At 38.4% G+C, this 19,273-nt stretch overlaps 1 protein-coding gene across 3 annotated transcripts in view; it reads right to left on the reverse strand.

Moving 5' to 3' along the window:
* Positions 1-19,273, reverse strand: part of fred (friend of echinoid) — an 88,786-nt gene that overhangs the window by 40,599 nt on the left and 28,914 nt on the right. For all 3 annotated transcript variants that reach the window (NM_001258937.2, NM_164569.4, NM_134968.4), the window contains exon 3: positions 2,970-3,171. In NM_001258937.2, coding sequence (NP_001245866.1) covers positions 2,970-3,171 — 202 coding nt within the window. The remainder of the gene's footprint in view (positions 1-2,969; positions 3,172-19,273) is intronic.

The raw sequence follows: 19,273 nt of genomic DNA on the forward strand, positions 1-19,273 counted from the left end.
TGACAAAAAAAAATGGAAGCATCCGGAACATCAGTAGGAGGCATTTTTCAATTGTGCTAAAAGAAATTTAATATGAAACTCATGCTGTCTATCGATTTTTAATTTTGATTTGCCACAGCCCCATGAGTCTTTGTTGTGGTCCCTGTGCCGTTTTTGATACTCCCACGGGTTAAAAGGAATCGAGAGCCTGAAATGGCTTAAAATGTTTTTGGTATTGCGGTATTGATTTAAAAAGCTAATAGGCTTTTGCCCCTTGCAATCAATAGTTTTATTATATTTTTGAGCTACGCAGAAGTAAATTTACTTGGCTAATAAAAACAAGGATGTATATATATGAATGTATGAATTTAAATAGCTAATCATTAGTTAAAATAATTGAACAAATCAGCTTACTTAAAAACTTTATAGGTTCAGGAAATATTTCATACATTCGGTTATTCCCAGCCAAGTTGTGCTATTATTTGTTTGTATATGTATATCTTGTATTTATTAATGTGGGCTGCGACTCAGCTGACACATTTCGCATTTTGGGTGATGGATGTGGGGCAATAATTTCTGCTATTTATGCAAACGTAGCTTGTTGTTATCAATGGATGGTCCTAGGCTACCAAGTTTTCCCGGGATGTTTGCCTTTTTATGCGGGTCAACGTTTAACCTTTACCTTGGCAGCAGACATACATCAAAATGCGCAGATCAAATGCTGACTTTTGGGCTCTGGAAACGGCAACACGTGTGTTGTTTCCAGCCCATTGCGACATATATCGGAGATATGGAAATATATATATATATATATATTTCTATACATTTATGTGGGTATGTTGAAGCTCTCTCCACTTATGCAAATTGAAATGCAAATAAGCCATGCCGACTGTATAGGCGTTTTATGTTCAAATCTCCCGAAAGTCGACAGCCTTTTGTGTTTCGTATTTCGTATTTGGTATTTTGTTATGGCACGCTTTATTGAATTCATTTAAAAAACAATTTATCTTTTTGGCTGCCACTGCTGCTGTTGTGTTCGGAAAGGCATTTTTCCATCTTTTATTTTTGAGAGAAGGGAAAACCTTGGAAAAAATCGGCCAGAGTTGCAGCGCCTTTTGTCTAACATCCCAATTAGCCTTTTGTTTCGATGTCAATGAAAAACAGGCAAACCTTCTTTTTCACTACTTTTTACCCATTCATCTCTACAGTGCAAGCTGTGGGCATAAAAAATTGTAAGGATTTCTGCTCCTGCCGGTCACGCCTTTTAAGGATCACAATTGCCTTTTGTGCACCGCCTCCTGTCAATGACTAAATGTATGGCTGTACAAAAAAAAAAAAGCAGCAGGGAAGAAAGAAATCTGATGGCCTTTCAACAACTAGAACTTGAGTTGAAAACCCGAGAATTTTCCTTTGCTTTTGAGTGAGTATATAGTATAATGGGCAGTTTGGAGGGATTTCCTTTTAAATCGTTTACATTTACTGAAGAATACTACTTTAAAGCTGGCAAAATATTGTGGATTTTTATATACTTACCTTTTTTTTTACATAATTAACACTTTATGGGACTTAGCAGATTTTCGAATACGAATGTTGCAAATCTACGAAATGTACCCATTCTTTGATTTCTCTGAAAGATATACCCACATTTCGAATTCACCTCCTCCCTTATTTAAAATATTTGTCTGCTACATCCTGTTTTGCACCATTAGTCGAAATCCCAGAGCCACATAAATCAAACAAATGGTTTAACGGGCGATTAGCAAAATTGTGTTATAATAATTCTTATTTCATTTTCGGCTCTTCTGTTCTGTTCTGTTCTGTTTCATTTTGCTGCTTACACGTTTTTGGCATTTGCATGTTTCTGTGGCTGCTGCTACTTAGCGGAAACATGCAGTGCATGTATCTGTTGGATCATTTATTTATTATGCTTGTCGTCTGGTGGTCTCCGCCCCTCGGCCACGCCTACTTCAACGCCCCGCCCCGCTCCTCTTAACGTTGTGATGGGCTCTTTGTCTGGCATGTATTTTGAATGGCCTGTTGAAATTTTCCAAACGATTTGCAGCATACGCCGCATTGAATGTTCTTTTCCCACTCCCTTCATCTTTTATTATTATTTTTGTTGTGTTTTTGCCTCTGTTTTGTTGTTGTTTATTCACGCTCAAAATGCTATGGAAAATGATTATTATGATTAATAAATAAATATGCCTGCAGGTCTCTGAGAAGTATTCAACTTATTTTATTTGAACGGTTCGAAAAGTTTCGGACGCGCTTTCTGCTTTTCAGATTTGTATTTATATTTCATAGATTGCGTATACGCAATGTGTTACCAGTAACCAAATACAATCACCATCCGGTTGTGTACAAAGTCGCTGCGCTTTTTGTATGCGTATTTTCGTTCAAAATATTTATAATCAGTACAAGCATTGTTCACAGAACTTCAATAAACGTTTAATGATTTTCCATGTTCCCATTAGCAAAGTTACAACTTTCGTAATAAGTTTTCATCTTTTGTCTCCGATATCCTGCCATTGTATAGCAACAATTTTCGCCAACCAGCCTAGATCATGGGTCAACAGATGCGCCAGATGGCCGAAAGGCACGAAAAGGATACACGAAGGGATAAAAAGGGGGAGCCATCAACTTGTTGGCAATGAATTATCGCCAGCCAGATGAACATTTAATGATGTACAATGGCATCGATGACGTTGTCGTTGGCAATTTTAATAAATTTAACAGTCGAAGGCCCGAGACTTGGGTGGCGCATCCTTCATCTTTTATCGCGAGGGAAAACAATCCTGCCCTGGACAGCAATTAAATAAATGTCCTTAGCCCTCGACGTTCCCGGCTGCCTCATTGACAGCCATCAGCCATCGGGCATCAGGCATCAGGCATCAGGCATCAGGCAGCAGCAATCAGCCATCAGCCATCAGCGCGGAATTTATGAGGCCAGGCCTGTGTCCGTGATTTATCGGCCCATTGCACAAACTTACCGATAATTCGAGTTGAGCTGCACATCGCCAATGGCCACGTTCTCGAACAATGTGGGGCAGCAGGTCCATCGCGCCCAGTAGAAGGTGAAGTCGGTCGAGTCGTAATGCTCGGTGAAGCGGCACTTGAGCACCAGATCGACGCCCTCACGCGTGTCCAGCGAATCGTCCCCGGAGATCAGGCCAATCGAGAGCCAAAGTTGACCTGCAACGACACAGAATGATACACAAGCTTGAATACACCACGCAAAAACGGCTAAATAAATTCAAAAGAGTGCAAAAATATATATGCTAATAAATCATTTAATGGTACTCTTATACTGTTAAAATATGACTGGTTATTAAGTACTAAATGGCACATCTGAGTAATTAAAATCTCGAAATCTTAAATGTTTTCGAAACATTACAAAATATTTTGTACAATGGTTTCTTCCAGTCTAGGCATACACCATTTATTTCCGGATAACTGGCAGCGGCAATTCAATTACCTTGTGCAAATTTCAGCCTGCATACATTTAATTAAGAGCGAACCCGTCGAAATCCAACACAAATTCATATAACAACATTGATATATCCTTGCTGCTAAACTGATTTGATTTATTTTGTTTCACTATTATTAACGCAGCAGAGCAAAAACGAAAATCAATACCATCACAGAGCTGAAGCATTGGTATATGCAGCAAAAATAAAAGAATCAACATTGCCAGAAAAAATAAAGACAAAAAAAAAAAAAAAAAAAAAATAGAATGGTATTTGTAGGAGCTCGTAGAAATTGTAAATCTATACCACAAAAATGAATAATTCACATGCCACGCCAACCATAACACAATGGCCAGGCGGTGGAAGAACTGCATCCAAATTGGTTTGTGTTCCCGAAAAGAATTTCCACACAAATTGGAGGATTATTTACCCATAAAGTCCGCTTAGAAATTCTATTTTATTTAGTTGATAATATAGAAGCAAAAGTTATTTTTAACTTTAACTTCATCGATCGGAAATTAAATTATTTTAATTGAATTTAAGTTCCAAGCATTGCATATTTTAATCGTATATTTCATTCATAAAAATATTCCATTAATGTAAAAAAATTTAATTCGCATCCATGGCATATTATTCCAAAATTTTTTATCTCTGACTGAACCAAATTAACCGGAAATAATCGAGATAAAATTTATTGCAGGCATATAGTACCAAAAAAGTAATTTATATTGCATACGAAGACTTTTTGTGGGCGTTCAATAAAATTTCAACATGAGAATTTCCGCGTTTTTCATAAGCTCGAAAGTATTTTCACATAATTGATGGTGCTAAATTTCCAAAATAAGTTTTCTGAAAACAATTCCAATCAAATTTCGCCGGCTGCAATTGGTTGTTCGTTTTATTTGTTTTTACACATTTTTGGTACGCGGGAAGTGAAACTTTGGAGCTTTTACTTGTGGTCGCTTTACAGTTTTAGCAGCACCGGTCAAATAAAACTAAGCACGCAGTTTAGTTTGGGCAGTTTTCCCTTTTTTTTCGAGTGTGTATTCAGCTAAATGGAGCAAATGGTCGAGTGGACGCCATTGGGTCGAGTGCTGGTCGGAAAATGGGTTTGGGTTGGTGGGGCGGTTGTTTGCACATGCAGCGCTTAGTTTTAATTTGTCTGCCTGAATTTTAGTTTTTTGTGTGCTTCTGCTTTTTATATTCTCCGCTTTCCTTGTTTTTCCACTCCGCTCAATTTTCATGTATTTTGTTGAAGCAAATCTGTTTTTTGTGCATCTGCCCATCCATACATGTAAGTCTGTGGAAAATGTTCTCCCATTTCACCCCACATTGCTACACTGGGTTTCTACGATAAAGCTATATATTTAAACGAAGCAACAGCTTTATTGTGTTCAGATTTTTGGTGTATAAAACGCATAGTACAAAATGCAAACAACTCAATGCACTGCGGCTGCATTTTCGATTGCCCCGAACGCTCAAATGTATGCTACGTTTTTTTTTCGCCAGCTGCTGCCTCGCTTTTCTCCTCTTTTCTTTTTTTTAGCTCGATCATGTAGAAACTTTTGGCCCTTCCTGCTATTGTAATTAACAGTTGGCAACACAAAAAAAAGTTTGGAATATTCAGGAAAACAGGGATGTCGGCATTTGTTTGCTTTAAGTTGGTATTTTTCACAAAATACTTTTCTGATATGTGATGTGGCATATTTAACTCGTGTTATTCATGACGCAGATTATGTAATTGAGTTGCATATTCGCTTGTATGGTCCAACTTAAGCTTTTCTCACTTTCTGGTTATGAAAACAGTGCATCTGCCCACTTAAAAATTTGAGTACAGTGATGTTCATCGTTTTGCCGTGGGGTATGGTACATTCATCTTCTAATCAATGTTAGTTGCAACCGATATCAAATTAAGCTGAGTGAAAAAAAAAACATGTTGGATCAACGCAGGTAATTTGAAAGCTCAGCAAAGTAAACAGAATATCGAGGAATGGACTGAAAAGCTGACTGGGTATCGTGTTTAACATTTGTTTTGGCTACCGATTTACATATTTCCCAGCAAATAATTATGAATGAGCGCAGAGCTTGTCCCTCGAGGGCCATCAATTAGCATGACCACGCCCACTCCGCCCTCCTTGAGCATACAAAAGCATGAAATGCATATGCATATAGATTTCATTTACTGCATATAAGTTGATTTCGGTGATCTGAAAGCGGGGGAGGTGGTTAAATTACCATGAGTGAGTCAAAAGAAAAATACAATTTTTTGGCCAGAGCTCGAGGAAAAACTCTATAAAATGTGTTTTTTCAAGCTTTTCTTTCAGCTGGCTTTTTTTTTTTTTGCTTTAAGGCTGAAATGTATTTTGCAATTATTTAAACAAGCTTTTGCAATCTGATGGATTTTAAAATGTAAATTAACTTTGTTTGCATACGAAAGTTTTCACTCGCAGCGGGAAAACTTATTCCGGCCCATATGTGTGTGTGTGTGTATTTTGTAATAATTAGCCATCATTAGAGTTTCGGTAAAGTTTTCCATCGTCTCACTTTTCCTACTCGCTTTATGAATTTTTCAATTGTACGCTGGAGAACTGAGGACCGAAAACTTTATCTCCATTCAGTTCAGATGGGTAAAGCCCGACTCAAAATGCTTAAACATTCATAAATGCAAGTGCACACTGCACTTAGAAAAAAATGAATTTAAAATGATTTTCTTATGCTTGATTAATTACTTAGTAGTAGTCTATTTCTGTTAAGGTATAATTTGGTTCTGCTAAATGCATCAGAGAATTTAACTCAATTCTCCTGATTATTCATTGTTTGGAAAAGTACGTTTTTTGCGGCGCATGTAATTCGGCAAAATAAAGGCAGAGTTCGTTTGGGCCAAAAAGATGCCAGAGCAGAAGTCAAGTCTGGCCAAATGCAACCCAAACAAACGCAAAGCAAACAACAAAAACTTTTCACATACTCGTAAAAAAATGAAACTTTTTCACTTTACACTATAGTTTTTTATTTTGTTTAGTTTTTTAGTTTTTGTGGCTGTGGCTTTCCCTTCGTTTTGCTTACGTTGAGTTGGACTTTGTTTGAGGTTGACGACGCGTCATCTTTATAAACACAAATGGCATCAGAGGGTTAAAGAAGTATCTATTGTAAACGAAGCTAAAATGCTCGAAAGTTAGCAATTAGTCAATATATGGTTTATACTTTAAGATCAGTTTTTATCTCGCATTTAAGTATGCATCCTTTCCTATCACATAACTAAGTATTTAATATCATATCGCGGAATGAAGCACATCATGGTTCTATTTAATGTACTTATGGCTTTGAGAGGACGGCATAATCAACCGAAGTGTTGCACTTTGGCTACAACTTCCGCAGCAGCAATTTGAGTATCCTGCACATAACCTTCCCCCAACATTTCCCACCGCGTTCCCTTTTTTTTAAGCCATGAAACATCTAACACTTGTACATCATTTTCTGGCGGTGTCTGCTTGACTTGTTTGTAATTATTTATTTCGCACAAAGTGAGGCAGACTGTTGTGCGTAGACAAGAATTATGGCATTTCGGGCACTGTGTGTGATGTCTGGAGTTTTTAAAACAGATTTCATGCTACAACGCCGACAAAATGAAAAGCGTTGGGATGAGATGGAGCTACGTTTTTCTCCAGCAAAATGCAACTAATGTGGGCGGGTGTGTTACACTTAAAACAAGCTGTTTTCTTCTTCTCTCGTTTACTTGTGGCTTTGCCATGGTTGTTGCTGAGACAACGCTAGGATTTTCCTATCCCCAACTCTCTCTTCAATTTTCCCTGACCAGTTGTTGCTTTTCTTTCAGCTTAATGTGAATTCCTGCTCTTAACATCAGCCATTGTTGTTTTTCTTATGTGTTTTGTAAGTGTGTGTGTGTGTGTGTGTGTGTGGCATATAAATATAATATGTAGTCTCGCCTCCTGCCATTGTTGTTGTAAAATATATTACTTTTTAACCTAGGAGTTGCTGAACAGCCCCATATACCCCACGCTCCTACTTCTTATTCTTACTCATAACAATTACAACAATAGCAATTGCTGGCTGAAAATCAACTGCACGTGTATATGTGAGAGATTCCTGGGTCAGTGGCGTAGCTTTGGACTTGAAGGGGGATTAACTTTGGCCTAACTTATTTGGAAGCTGGGCAACTTTGGACTTGCAATTGCAAGGCACTTAAAGGGTTTCCTTTTCTAATGCATTTGCGGAAAATCAGGTGTTACACTCACTAAAAAACAATTACTCTAGTGACCTAGTAAGCTGTGGCTTCTATCTAAAAAATTAAAAATAAAAAACACCAATGGATTTGGTCCAGTTCCAATATTTTTAATTTTTAATATTTCAAAATAATCGTTGCTTTCTTGGACGAACACAACTGATACAGTTTGAGGTGCCTTTAGAATTGTTATAGACGTACTTTGCGTTATCCCCCCGTTGCAAAGCAACTTGTTTCCTCCAACTCTGGCCATAAACTCAAGTTTATGGCTCTGTGTTCCGTGTAATGTGTTGCTGACATGCGCTAAGTTGTTGCGGTTGCTTTTGCTACTGTGCTCTAATGCCATAAGTCTTTAGTGGTGCTCTCAAAGCAACTGGGAGGATCCTTTGTCGGCTGGGATAAGAACTCGCATAAGGGATATGCCATCCCATATCCAGAGTGTTTGCCTTTGCTGCACCATATGTGGCAGTTCATACGCTTAACAAGACATTGCAGCTGCAAGTGCAACACGAACTGCTTGCCAAGCGCATACACTTGGAAAAATTAGTAAGTAAGCTGCATCATCTTAGCTTTTGCATGGTAATATTGCTTACAACTTGAGTGCAATGAAAACAAACTTTTTTAAGTTTGAAAACTTTAAATAATTTTTTAATAAAAAGGTTTTTTTTTCGAGTTCTTGTTTTCCTCAGTGGTCTCGCAACAAGGCGGCCTTCTTTTGTGACAAATATTTGCCGCACATAATGCATAACAAGCGATTGCAATCCGTTCGTTCGATGAACAATCGTCAGTCAATCGAAAGGCAAACAAGCAACTGAAGATCCGTAATGAATTCTTTTACCCCTTCGTCCTCGTTTTGCGAGCCATTTGATGGCCACAGCCGGTGAGACAACTCATTAAGAAGTCGGCATGTGAAACATTTGCAAATTAACTGCAAACGTTGCGTATGCGTAATGTAGCCAGTGCCAAGTATTTGCTTAGCCGTCGCCGACTCTGGGGGAAATTGTTGGAAACTGGAACTATACGGGAGTGGGAAATGCGGGAAATCTGGCTGATGACTAAGCGATGGACGACGCTGAGTGGCAAACCGGAAATGGGCGGTGGAAAAGTGGAGGCTGAGTAGAGGCAATTACATCAACCGCCGGGGATCTGGAATTATAAAACCGGCGATGCTTTTAGCGGGATTATGTGCAGGGATTACGGTCAGAGGATCTATACTGTAAATCCTCTGGGCTACTTATACAGGGCTACTTATACATACATCTTTGTTTTTAAAGAAATTGATTTAGTTGCTTTGTACAAACTAAAATCTGTTCATATTTAATATTTTGATTACTTAAATGTCGATTATAAATGAATGTACGCAGAAATAGTATTCACTGTGCCACTTGAATATTTTTGCGCAGCTAATGTGCCCGAAATGGAAATATGGTTTCCACATCTTCATGGCTTATGGCTGGTGGGCATGGGTAAAGTTTTACGCTGCGTATGCGTAACATCTGGCTAAATCGCTGCCAGTTGGGATTGCAGCGGATTTGGTTGGAAAATGGGGACGGGGGCGGAAAAAGGGTAGCCTGGAAAACGGTAAGCTAAGGGGGTAACGGGTAAGGGAAGGAAAGATGTAAGGACTTGTGTGCCACTCAGAATACCCAATTTCACTTTAATTAAAACATTTGCAGCTAGTAATGTTGGCAAAAGTTGCCTATCCACTTAAAATGAGACGCATGGGGAGTGGGTAAAAAGCCGCGGCAGCCAGGGCACGTATATTACATAATATGCCATTAATAAAAGTGTTTAAAGTTCACTTAAGTGCCGCACGGAGCTTTAGACAAACGGAAACCGTATCAACAACAGTTAAAGCCAACCGAGCAAACAAAAACCCACACATATACATATATATATATATATATATATATGTATATAAAGAGCAGGAGGGGTCTTTGCGATGACATATCCCCCATACCAATACTAAAACACTCGGATCCCATGACTGACTGTCAAGCAGTCGGGTCCCCGTTTTATATGCGACCAGTGCAAAGTAAACATTTTCAGAATGGGGATGACAATGAACGGTGCGGGTCGAAAATGGGGGACTGGGAAAATGGGAAGGAGAACTCGAATGGCAAGAAAATTGAAATGAAAAATCAACGTCACATTGCGACTAGAACTTCATTTATGCTGCAAGCAATGGGGAGGCCTACGCCCCTGTCGTGCACTGCTAGAACATCAGATCTAATTTATTTATATATTTGTTTTTTGATTAAGTTTACAAAACTAAGACTAAATCTAAACTAAAACTAAAAATTAAAAAAATTTCACCAAGCTACAAACTTATTGAAAACAAATTTCTAAATATATTTTCCAAGTGTACAAGTCCCCGTTTTGTGTCTCCTTGTCCATCTTCATATCCGCTGGCTAAGAGACTGTGGATTCATTCACAGAATTGACTTTGCGGCTCAGTTGCGTTGAAAGCCAAGCCGAGTCAATAAGGCACGCACAGATGGACCGAACTGTGTGTCCGAGTGTTATGCGAACTCAGGGGGTTAACGGGCCCAACAGAACGCAAGAATCTGCTCGAGAATATGCCTGTGGTTACCACACACATCCTTCTCGTGCGAGTATCTGTGGACCAAAGTGGTCCGCTTGGGTAGCTCAGAATGCAAATGCAGTTTGCTGGGCAAAGATATCGGTGTGCAGATACGGAACACGGAATTCCGAGGTGTCGCAAATTAATGAGGTCGGTGAGCAGAGATGCAATGGCCTTAGTTAGTTAGACAAACGACCTTATCGAGATTATTTTGCTGGTGATTCCGATCGATTGCTATTTTGGAACTTAACTTAAAGATCGGATAGGATATTGTGCTTTTTAAAAATGCGAGTCTTAAAATCAATTCAAATGTAATATATCGATTGACTAAAAATAATTTATCACTCAAAACTTAAAAGTAAACTTATATTTCTGTATTTTTAAAATTTGTTTTGTGGAAAAGTATCTAAGCATCTCCGATGACTATCTACTTGCTTTTGCCGACTCTTGACCTCAATTCCCTGCATAATGCAATTTCGAGAGTCCATTTCAATTGTCCTTTGCCTCTGCCAGCACTTACTGCACTTTCTACAACATTTTCAGCATTTTACCGGGCATTTAATTTGGCATAATTTGTTCGACAATTGTCAAAAGGCTGGCGTGATTGAGTGGGACGAACTGCATAAATCATGCGGTTAAGTTGTAAAACGTTAAACTTAATTTGCTGTAAATTAAATAATGCTAAATATTCGTCATGTTGCATGCAGAGGCACTCATGCCGAATGTTTGTCATGTTTTGTGCAGCGCAATATTCGAACATGAACCTGCAGCTGTAGCTGCACTTGCCGCAAAATTTATGATTGCATTTACAGGCTGGCGAAAGAGGCAGAACGATGCGCAAAGAAAGAGAGGGTCATACAATGAGGGCAGCCAAAATAGTACATTTTAAATAGTTTAAGCTGGCTATACAATATAACAAATCATATATTCATCAAATTTTTATGTTTAAATTGCTTCAACACGCCATCTCTTGCTTGCTATTTTCTTGACCTCTGCTGTACGGATTTTGAGTTCTTGTTTTGCGGCATATGGCAGAAGTTTTGGCCTGCACTCGGCGCCGCTTTCTGTTTTTGTCAAGCACCAGCAAACTCGGCCAGCTGACGCCTCTTAATTAAATTATGCTTTTTAATTAGGCCATTTTGCATGTGTATGTGTGTGTGTGTGCTGTCCATTTCCGTAGCTGGAAAATTCTCATTTTGGCGGAGAGAGCGCGACTAATTGAGCATTTTCTTTGTTGCATTTTGTTTGACAACCTCGAGTGCCCTAAAAATCAAAGCAGCACTTTTGAGTTTACTAAATTAGTTGGTTTCAAATATGTTAAGTTAATTAAAATCGCAATGAAATGACAAACTTATCTACGTTTAAACTATCCACTAAGAAAAATTGTGCTTAAATGCTTAAGTTTTATTATAATTCGTGGGGAATTTAAAATGAAACCATATTCTTTCTTAAAATCATTATTTTAAACCATAATCCTATATTTGTTAAATGCTTTATAAGCCCTTACCGAATTCTACTTTTAATTAGCTTGCTCTTCTTCAATTTCATTTACCTATTCAAGTGAATATTTTTCTTTTTATTTTCACTTTATTGCTTTTCAAAACATTCAACCATTTAGCATTTAACTCCGTTACATTTAATCCCAAAGAATTCTCCACTTCTCATCCCCGTTTGGCTCACACCCCCGGTATTTATTATGAGTTTTCCATTAGAATAATCTCTTAACAGATTCACTTTACAAGCGAGCATTTCAGTTGGCTCCCTCGACCCTTGTCTTTATTTTCATATTTTCCGTTTTCTGCATAATTTGCCCTGTTCCATATTTTTGAGCGACCCGGACAGACAAGGACTCTTATCTGGGAAAAGATAGAAACGCATATTCACACAAATTTGTTGTCATGTTTTTGTTGGTCAGAGGATAATTTAAAAACAGAAGCACCTTTGATACTTGCAACTGACACTTGGGCCGAGGACAGCCAGAAAAAAAAAGGGACAACGACCAGACGCTTTAATTTAATATGCCGTTGACCAGAAAAAGGGATGGGAAAACACAAGGGCAAACCAGGCGGGCAAAAACCAAATCCCGAAAGTGTACCCAAATCACTTTTGAAACTATCTTGCGCCTTGACACAGCCCCAGAGGGATAGAAAACGAGACCGAGAGACTGGGTTAGCACAAGTTTAAATGTGGCTAAACATTTTTGACCACACGAAAAGGGCTCGAATTTTATTCACACATCTGTGCACAGAGCGTAACAATAGCAAGCCAGAATTATTTGTATTTTTGTTTATCATACTTTATATTTGAAATAAAATTATTCCAATGCTTATATACAAAACATTCAGTTCAAGTACCCTGTAATTTAAAGTCGGCTCTAGAATCGTAACAAGGCTGGATTTTCACAGTGTAAATATTTATGAGGTCCTTAAGGATTTTCATTCAGATAAGCGTTGAGCATTTAGAACCCGAAACCTTTTCTTGTACTTGCATTTTTTCGCTGGCTCCAGCAAATTTAATTTGAATGCATGCATTATAATGAACCCCATTGAAGGAAAAAACAAAAGGTACGCCCCAGTTTGAGAGTCATTGCCAGAGGGGATTTAGTGATATTAGCCTCGGGGGCAGTGGGGCAATCAATGTAGAACACAAATCAATTGCCCGATGCCAGCCAAGCGTAAATTACGTGACACGCCACGATGCGTATACGTAATGAGATCCATTTTTTCCTCTGCAGCAGCAAAAGCAAAAAAATCCCATAGAAAGCGCAGACTAACAGAACAGATAAATACAAGAAAACCCACACATGACGAGGGGAAAACTAACGAACTGCGAGGGGTAAGATTTCCGTGAAGGAAAAACTGACAACAGCATGAAAAATTGTCACTGGCTGAGAGTGGCTCACTCTACTTTTCCAGCCCCCCAACATTTCTCCGCCAGCTCCTTCGAGGCTACAGTGCAGCCAAAACGCTCCAGAGAAACCGGAAATGTTGCTTAATAAAAACGGATATACCAATTTAGTTGTGTGCAGCAGTAAACAACAACGGGGAAAATAGGGAAAAACAAGAAATACAACCAAGCTGAGCAATGAGTGCCAGAATAAAACAGCAGCAGACGAGGCTAAGAACAGGAATCCCGAGTTGCAGAGGAAAAATGTGAGGGAAAACCGAGTAAATCTCGAAACAACTACAAAGCTCAAATAAACACAAAAATAATAGAAATTCATTTAAAGTCAAACCGAAGACGGAACAAAGGCCAGCAAAGAGGCGAACAAGGTCGAAAAAATGACGGCACTAAGTAATATACTTAATAGGTGACTTTTTAAATCTTAGAAGGGGCATTTAACATATATGCTTTTTTATAAACCTCTAGCTTTAATACTCACTTCGTTAAGGTATTGCAACCACTAGATTTCTGTATTTAACTCCGTTCAAAAACAGTAACCATATCTTTCCCAACTTTATTTTCATTCAAAGTTTCTTCGATCTCCCCCAAAATCCACCATGAATAAACAGGAATTAATTCCTCTGCCCCCAACTGTCGCAAGCCCATTCAAATTCCCGCATACCCCGACCAAAAAAAAAAAAAGAGGAGCAAAGCCGCAAAAAAGCGGAGCCAGCGTTAAAATGCACAGCGCAGTGATCAGGATCAGAAACACAATGGGGCAGCACCAAGCTCTGGTATGTTGAACATATTTGTTGACTGAATGGACGGCGGGGCGAGGGGGGCTAACAGGGGGCTAGAAAGCGCCTGGAAAGGGGGGGGGTTTTGGGCGGAGTTTTGCTGAAGTTTAGCACACAGCTTGAGTGGAGTTTCGGTTTCGGTTTGCTGCACGTGGGAAAATAATAGAAGAATGTCAATTGCACGCTAATCGCAGGAATAGATTATATGCAATTATAATATTATCTTTGAGGTAAAGAGTTAAACTCAACAGTAAAGAAAAAACATGTTAAGTAATGCACAAATAAGTAATATACACGACATAGCCATAGCTTTTTTCTTACCTTTTTATAAGATAAATAATTATGTGTCACAAAACAAACCAATTATTTTTTTCGGTATACTTTTTTGCCGCTTTTGCCCCGGCCGCAATTTTAGTGTTTTAGGTTTTAAAGCCTTTTAGTTTTTTTTTCCTTTTTTTTTTGCCAGAAACTCTGCCGTTCTCCCCCATATTTTTTTGGTTGTTGCCCGCTTTGTTTTGCGGCCAATGCAGCCCGTTTACGTTTGAATGCACTTCACTGCAGATGGTAGTCATGGGAAAGGGGGAGAGGAAGGGTTATTCGGCTGGGAGCTTGTCTAAAACAAATGACCAAAATGACACATGACCACACGGGCGTTTCAAAAAAAATATATAGGCCAAAAGACTTAATACAAACGGGGCGCAGAAAAAAGTGCAACTGCGAATACTGCAGCGTAATGAAATTGCTGGGAAACAAAAAACAAAAGTTGCATCAATATTTCTTAGAAATTCCATTTAAATAGAATTTTATTATAATATAATATTTTTAAATGGTATCATTTTCAACTATTTCGCTTTTATAATTAGAAACTGCTAATGGTTGGCAGCCAAAGTGACTTGAAATCGTGCGGAAAATCTTCTCGGCCTAAGTTCAAGAACCCTGTAGCCTCTTGGAAGCAGGAAGTGCGTTGTCCCCCGGCAAATGCTCAAGAACAAGAACCGAAAGCCCACACAAAACCCAAACTAATGGTAGGGAAGGAAAATGTTGTTTCAAGCTGTGTGCACGAGCGGACTCAAACGGTATTTTCTCATTTTTTTGTCTAGATTTTTTCAACAATTTCTTCCATATATATTTTTTTTTTTTTTTTTTGCTGGGGTGCTCAACTGTTTTTCGCGTAGCTGTCATAAAAACTCGCCATAGGAAGCGGAAAGGAAATTTGTGCCAAAAATATACACAACAACTGTGGGGAACTGGAAAAAATAATACAAAAAAAAATATACGAAAGCAACATGCCGAGTTGAAAGTGGAAAGAGTGGGTAAAACGCAGAGGTTTCCTCAAAAGGAGTAAAGATAAATAATGGCCAACATGATGCGTGTGTACATCTATATGTAGTATATATATTTTGGCTGAGTGTGTGGCATAGGCTCATTTTCCGGGACATGATTGAAGGCAAGGCCATAACCCGCAGTTCCAGCAGCGATATTACTCAAACGATATTCAGCGGAAGGCGCTGGCCAAATTGCCCACACAAATAAGATGATAGATAAGCCACTGCCAGATGACTCAATTAGCGAAAGATAATGAATGACGGTGGTCGGGGGCAGATTGTCAAACAGATGCTGCCATAAATGATGATTTTGCCTTGCCGAGCGCGCAATTGCAACTATTTATTCGAGGGGGTTTCAATTGGAAAGGGGTTGAATTGGCCAGAACGGTAATTAGTGTGAAAATGTCTAATTTAATGTGCAGATAGTTTCGCTTCAAGATAACAACTAAGTTTTAAATATGGAAAAAGTTAGTTGGGTAAACATATATTCATAATCCTTTAGCTTGCATAACTTTTGCTAAATCGCAAAAACGTTTTTGATCAGTTTTATTGCGTTGGTTCGTTCAATTACCCAACTCCCATTTCAACAAGTCAAATATTTGTTAGATTGATTGCTTGATTACTTGTGGCTATTTGGCCAGCAAGGGAATTTTTTGCGCTCAATCAGCTAAAGTTTGGCAATCAGAGAGTTCTCCCCCAGAAAAAACCACAAAACTGCCTGCAAAACTCCAGCTCCTTTTGTTCCCTGTTTACTCTCCCTGAACTGATTAAGGTGCTTCTTTTGGACATTTTTGTGCTGTTTTTTTTTTCTTTTCTTGTTAACCGTTAACGGCGTTCAACTGTGACAAATGCTTTTGTCGGTTCACCCCACACGGGCACACACAAAAATTCAGATATATGACGGTTCCATAGATACTCCGCAGCACGAGAAACACGGCCAAAACTCATAACATATGTTGCTGTGCATGTTGGGGCGGCTTAGAAAAATTATTTATGAACAAGGCGCTCAGACAATGCCCAGGATCTTACGACATAGCCTTGGTATTCGCATTTTATACACGTGGCAAAAAAAACAATACAAATTATGCCATATATCGATATATTCTAAAATGTTTTAGAAATCCATTCGCTATGCAAATTGTTTTAGGATTTTTTAATATTTTAAAGATTTAATACTTTATATAATTTATTCTCATTTGGCCTTTTTTTAACAGTGTATCCCATCGTGGCATTTGTAATTTGTGCTGAGGTTTTTTTCGCCTTGTTGCACGTTTAGTAAATAAATCACGCGTTACGTGGCTTGGCCATTTTTTATATAAATAATTCGAGCCAAGTTTGCTGTTTTAGTTTTCCAAGTTGGTGTGTTGGTGGTTGTGGAGCATTGATATACTGATACAGTGACCTGTGAACCGCTGACCATCGCACCACCGCCCCCCATTTCAGGTTCCTTTAATGATTTATGGCGTGTGGCCTATTAACGTGTGTGTTGCGTGTTCAGCCACGCCCCCTTATTTTTTTTTAGGGAGAACTTGTGTATCATAAATAAACGCAAATCTATAAACTAAACAAAACTAACAAGTGGCAAGAAGGGGCAAGTGAGGCGATGCGATATGAGGCAAATCGGGAAACAAACTAAAACATGACGCGCTGGTTGTTTATGTCTTGGCTAATAAGCACGAACTTGTCAATGTGTCAATTTAATTAGACAAGCAAACTCACACTTACCAATTGACATCGAATATTGAATTATGCGACAGCAACACCATCCGTTGCCAGAGCCTCTATTTGACCATGTCGTATGTTTACTTACATTTTGTGCTACGAGATGTTAACATTACAACAATCGAAACACTCACACACACTCATGAATACAGGCCATTTGACGCACTATTCGTTAGGTAGGTGTAAAAGTATTACGCATACGCCATGTGTGCTTGTCAGGAAGGGAGTGCAAAGTAAAGCAATAAGCAACCAACACAAATCCATAAGTTAAGTTATGATAATTAATTGGTGACTATTGAGCTTCCATTTATTGAGTATTAAGTTTGAGCTACCTAATAATGCTTTTATATCTGGAATCTGCTTAGAAATCGAACATACATATATAAGACTGCCTTCTACAAGGCCTAGCTATGTATTACGTTATTTATATAGAAGTAAATACTTATATATTCTTATTTCTTTAAATGTCATAGAAAACTGCTTTGAAAACGAAAGTATTGGTATTAAATCAATTTGTTTCAATGCAGCAGCAGCTGGATTGACAGCCACAGCCAGAGTCCAAATCAAATCATTTATGCCCGAGCTGTCCTGTCCTCGGCCCCATCAATAATGTTCCTCTGACAGGAGTCCTCCTCGGTGGCCATCCCTCTCCTTTCCCGTCCCCATGGATTACCTTTCGATTCTCGAGCCCGGACTTTGGTCAAACAATTAACGCCACAGCCGCCCTAATGATTTATGTGTGTCCCCCCCCCAGAAGGTTGGCGATTGATTGGGAAATGGGAAGGGTAAGCTGAAAATGGCTGTCTCAGCTTTTAGAGCTTTGCATACGGGAGTTGGTCAGACAATTTGTGCTTAGAAGGAATCAGGAAATCATCGGGAGCGAAAATGCAATGATTACACCCACAATTATAAGTACACTATTAGGTTAGTTATTATTATTAAGTTTTTCTTAATCTTTTTAAATATTTGTTTAAAAAATTATATTCTGCGCGATTGTCAGCTCGTTAAAGTCTTTGAGCGCTATTTATTTTATTTCGCTTTGGCTTCGAAAGAAGCTCCTTGGAAAACTTACTCAAGAGAATCTTCGCAAGTTATTAAATTCTCTTGTCGGGCAAGATTTCGGTATATAATCCACTTCTGAACTGAAGCTTCTACTTCCTGAAATGCTGCATCCCTTTCTTTTAAGCTGCTGCCGTCTCTTTCGCTTGCTTAGCATGCAAATTTGATGGCGCTGGCCATAAAATGCAACTCTCTTTTGTATTTTGTCCCTTTCTGCCGTCTACATTTTCGGTTTTCAAATTTCACTTGGAAAAATTTTAACTACTTTGCAGGCGAAACTCCTTCCCGTCTCAATCCTCTTCACCATTGTTTGTCTATTTACACGAGCTCATTAACATTTGAAATGACTTTTTCTCTCGCTTGTGGGGTTTGGTAAAAGGAGGGTTCTAAATGACTGCGGAGGGGGTCGAGTTATTTTAATGTTTTGCTTTTCGGCTCGGCAAACACTTGGCACTCCCTTGCAACTTACTCCGTCGCCAGTTTTAATTTCTTTTTTTGCATCGAATAAAATTTGCAAAAATAATTTATAACCAAGAAATAAAAAAGTCTTTTAGGCATTTCCTCAGTCAGCCGGTACCTTAAGCACTTGAAAAAATTTTATTACAAATTAAAATAAAAATAGTACTATGTTTTATACTTACTGTTTGGCTTCTATTGCCTAATATATTTTTTAACTTGTATGCTAAAGAAGAAACAACGTCAGGTCTTAGAAACATTATATTTTAGAAACATCATATTTCATTATTTTTATTTCTTACAAATTATCAATTTCAGTCGAGATGTGGCAAGTGGATAGAAGTTGTACAAGGAGTCTCTTTGGCACTCATTTATGCTAATTTGCGTAATTATGCGCTTCATGAAATCACTTGGCAAATGCAAGCTAAAGTTGAAAAATGTTCTTCAACTTTAGGCATTCTTTCACTTCCACTCCTGTTGATGATTCTTGTTTTTGTTGCCACAATTAACAAACAAGCCCAAAGGCAATACAAATAACACATGAAAACATTGAAAAAGTTTTTAACCCCTTTCCTTTGCTCAGATGGAAATGATGAAATTTTATAAATGAGCTGAGAAGTGAAAGGACCTCTAACATTCATCTCTTCTAATCGAATACTAATTCGAATTCGCAACTAGCTAGTGATGCCGAGTTGCCAATGAATGAAAAGTGGATAAAAAAACGTGAATTAATTATTTTGCGATTTTACAGAAAAATACAA

The sequence above is a fragment of the Drosophila melanogaster genome, chromosome 2L, assembly GCF_000001215.4.
Source record: "Drosophila melanogaster chromosome 2L".
NCBI classification, from domain to species: domain Eukaryota; kingdom Metazoa; phylum Arthropoda; class Insecta; order Diptera; family Drosophilidae; genus Drosophila; species Drosophila melanogaster.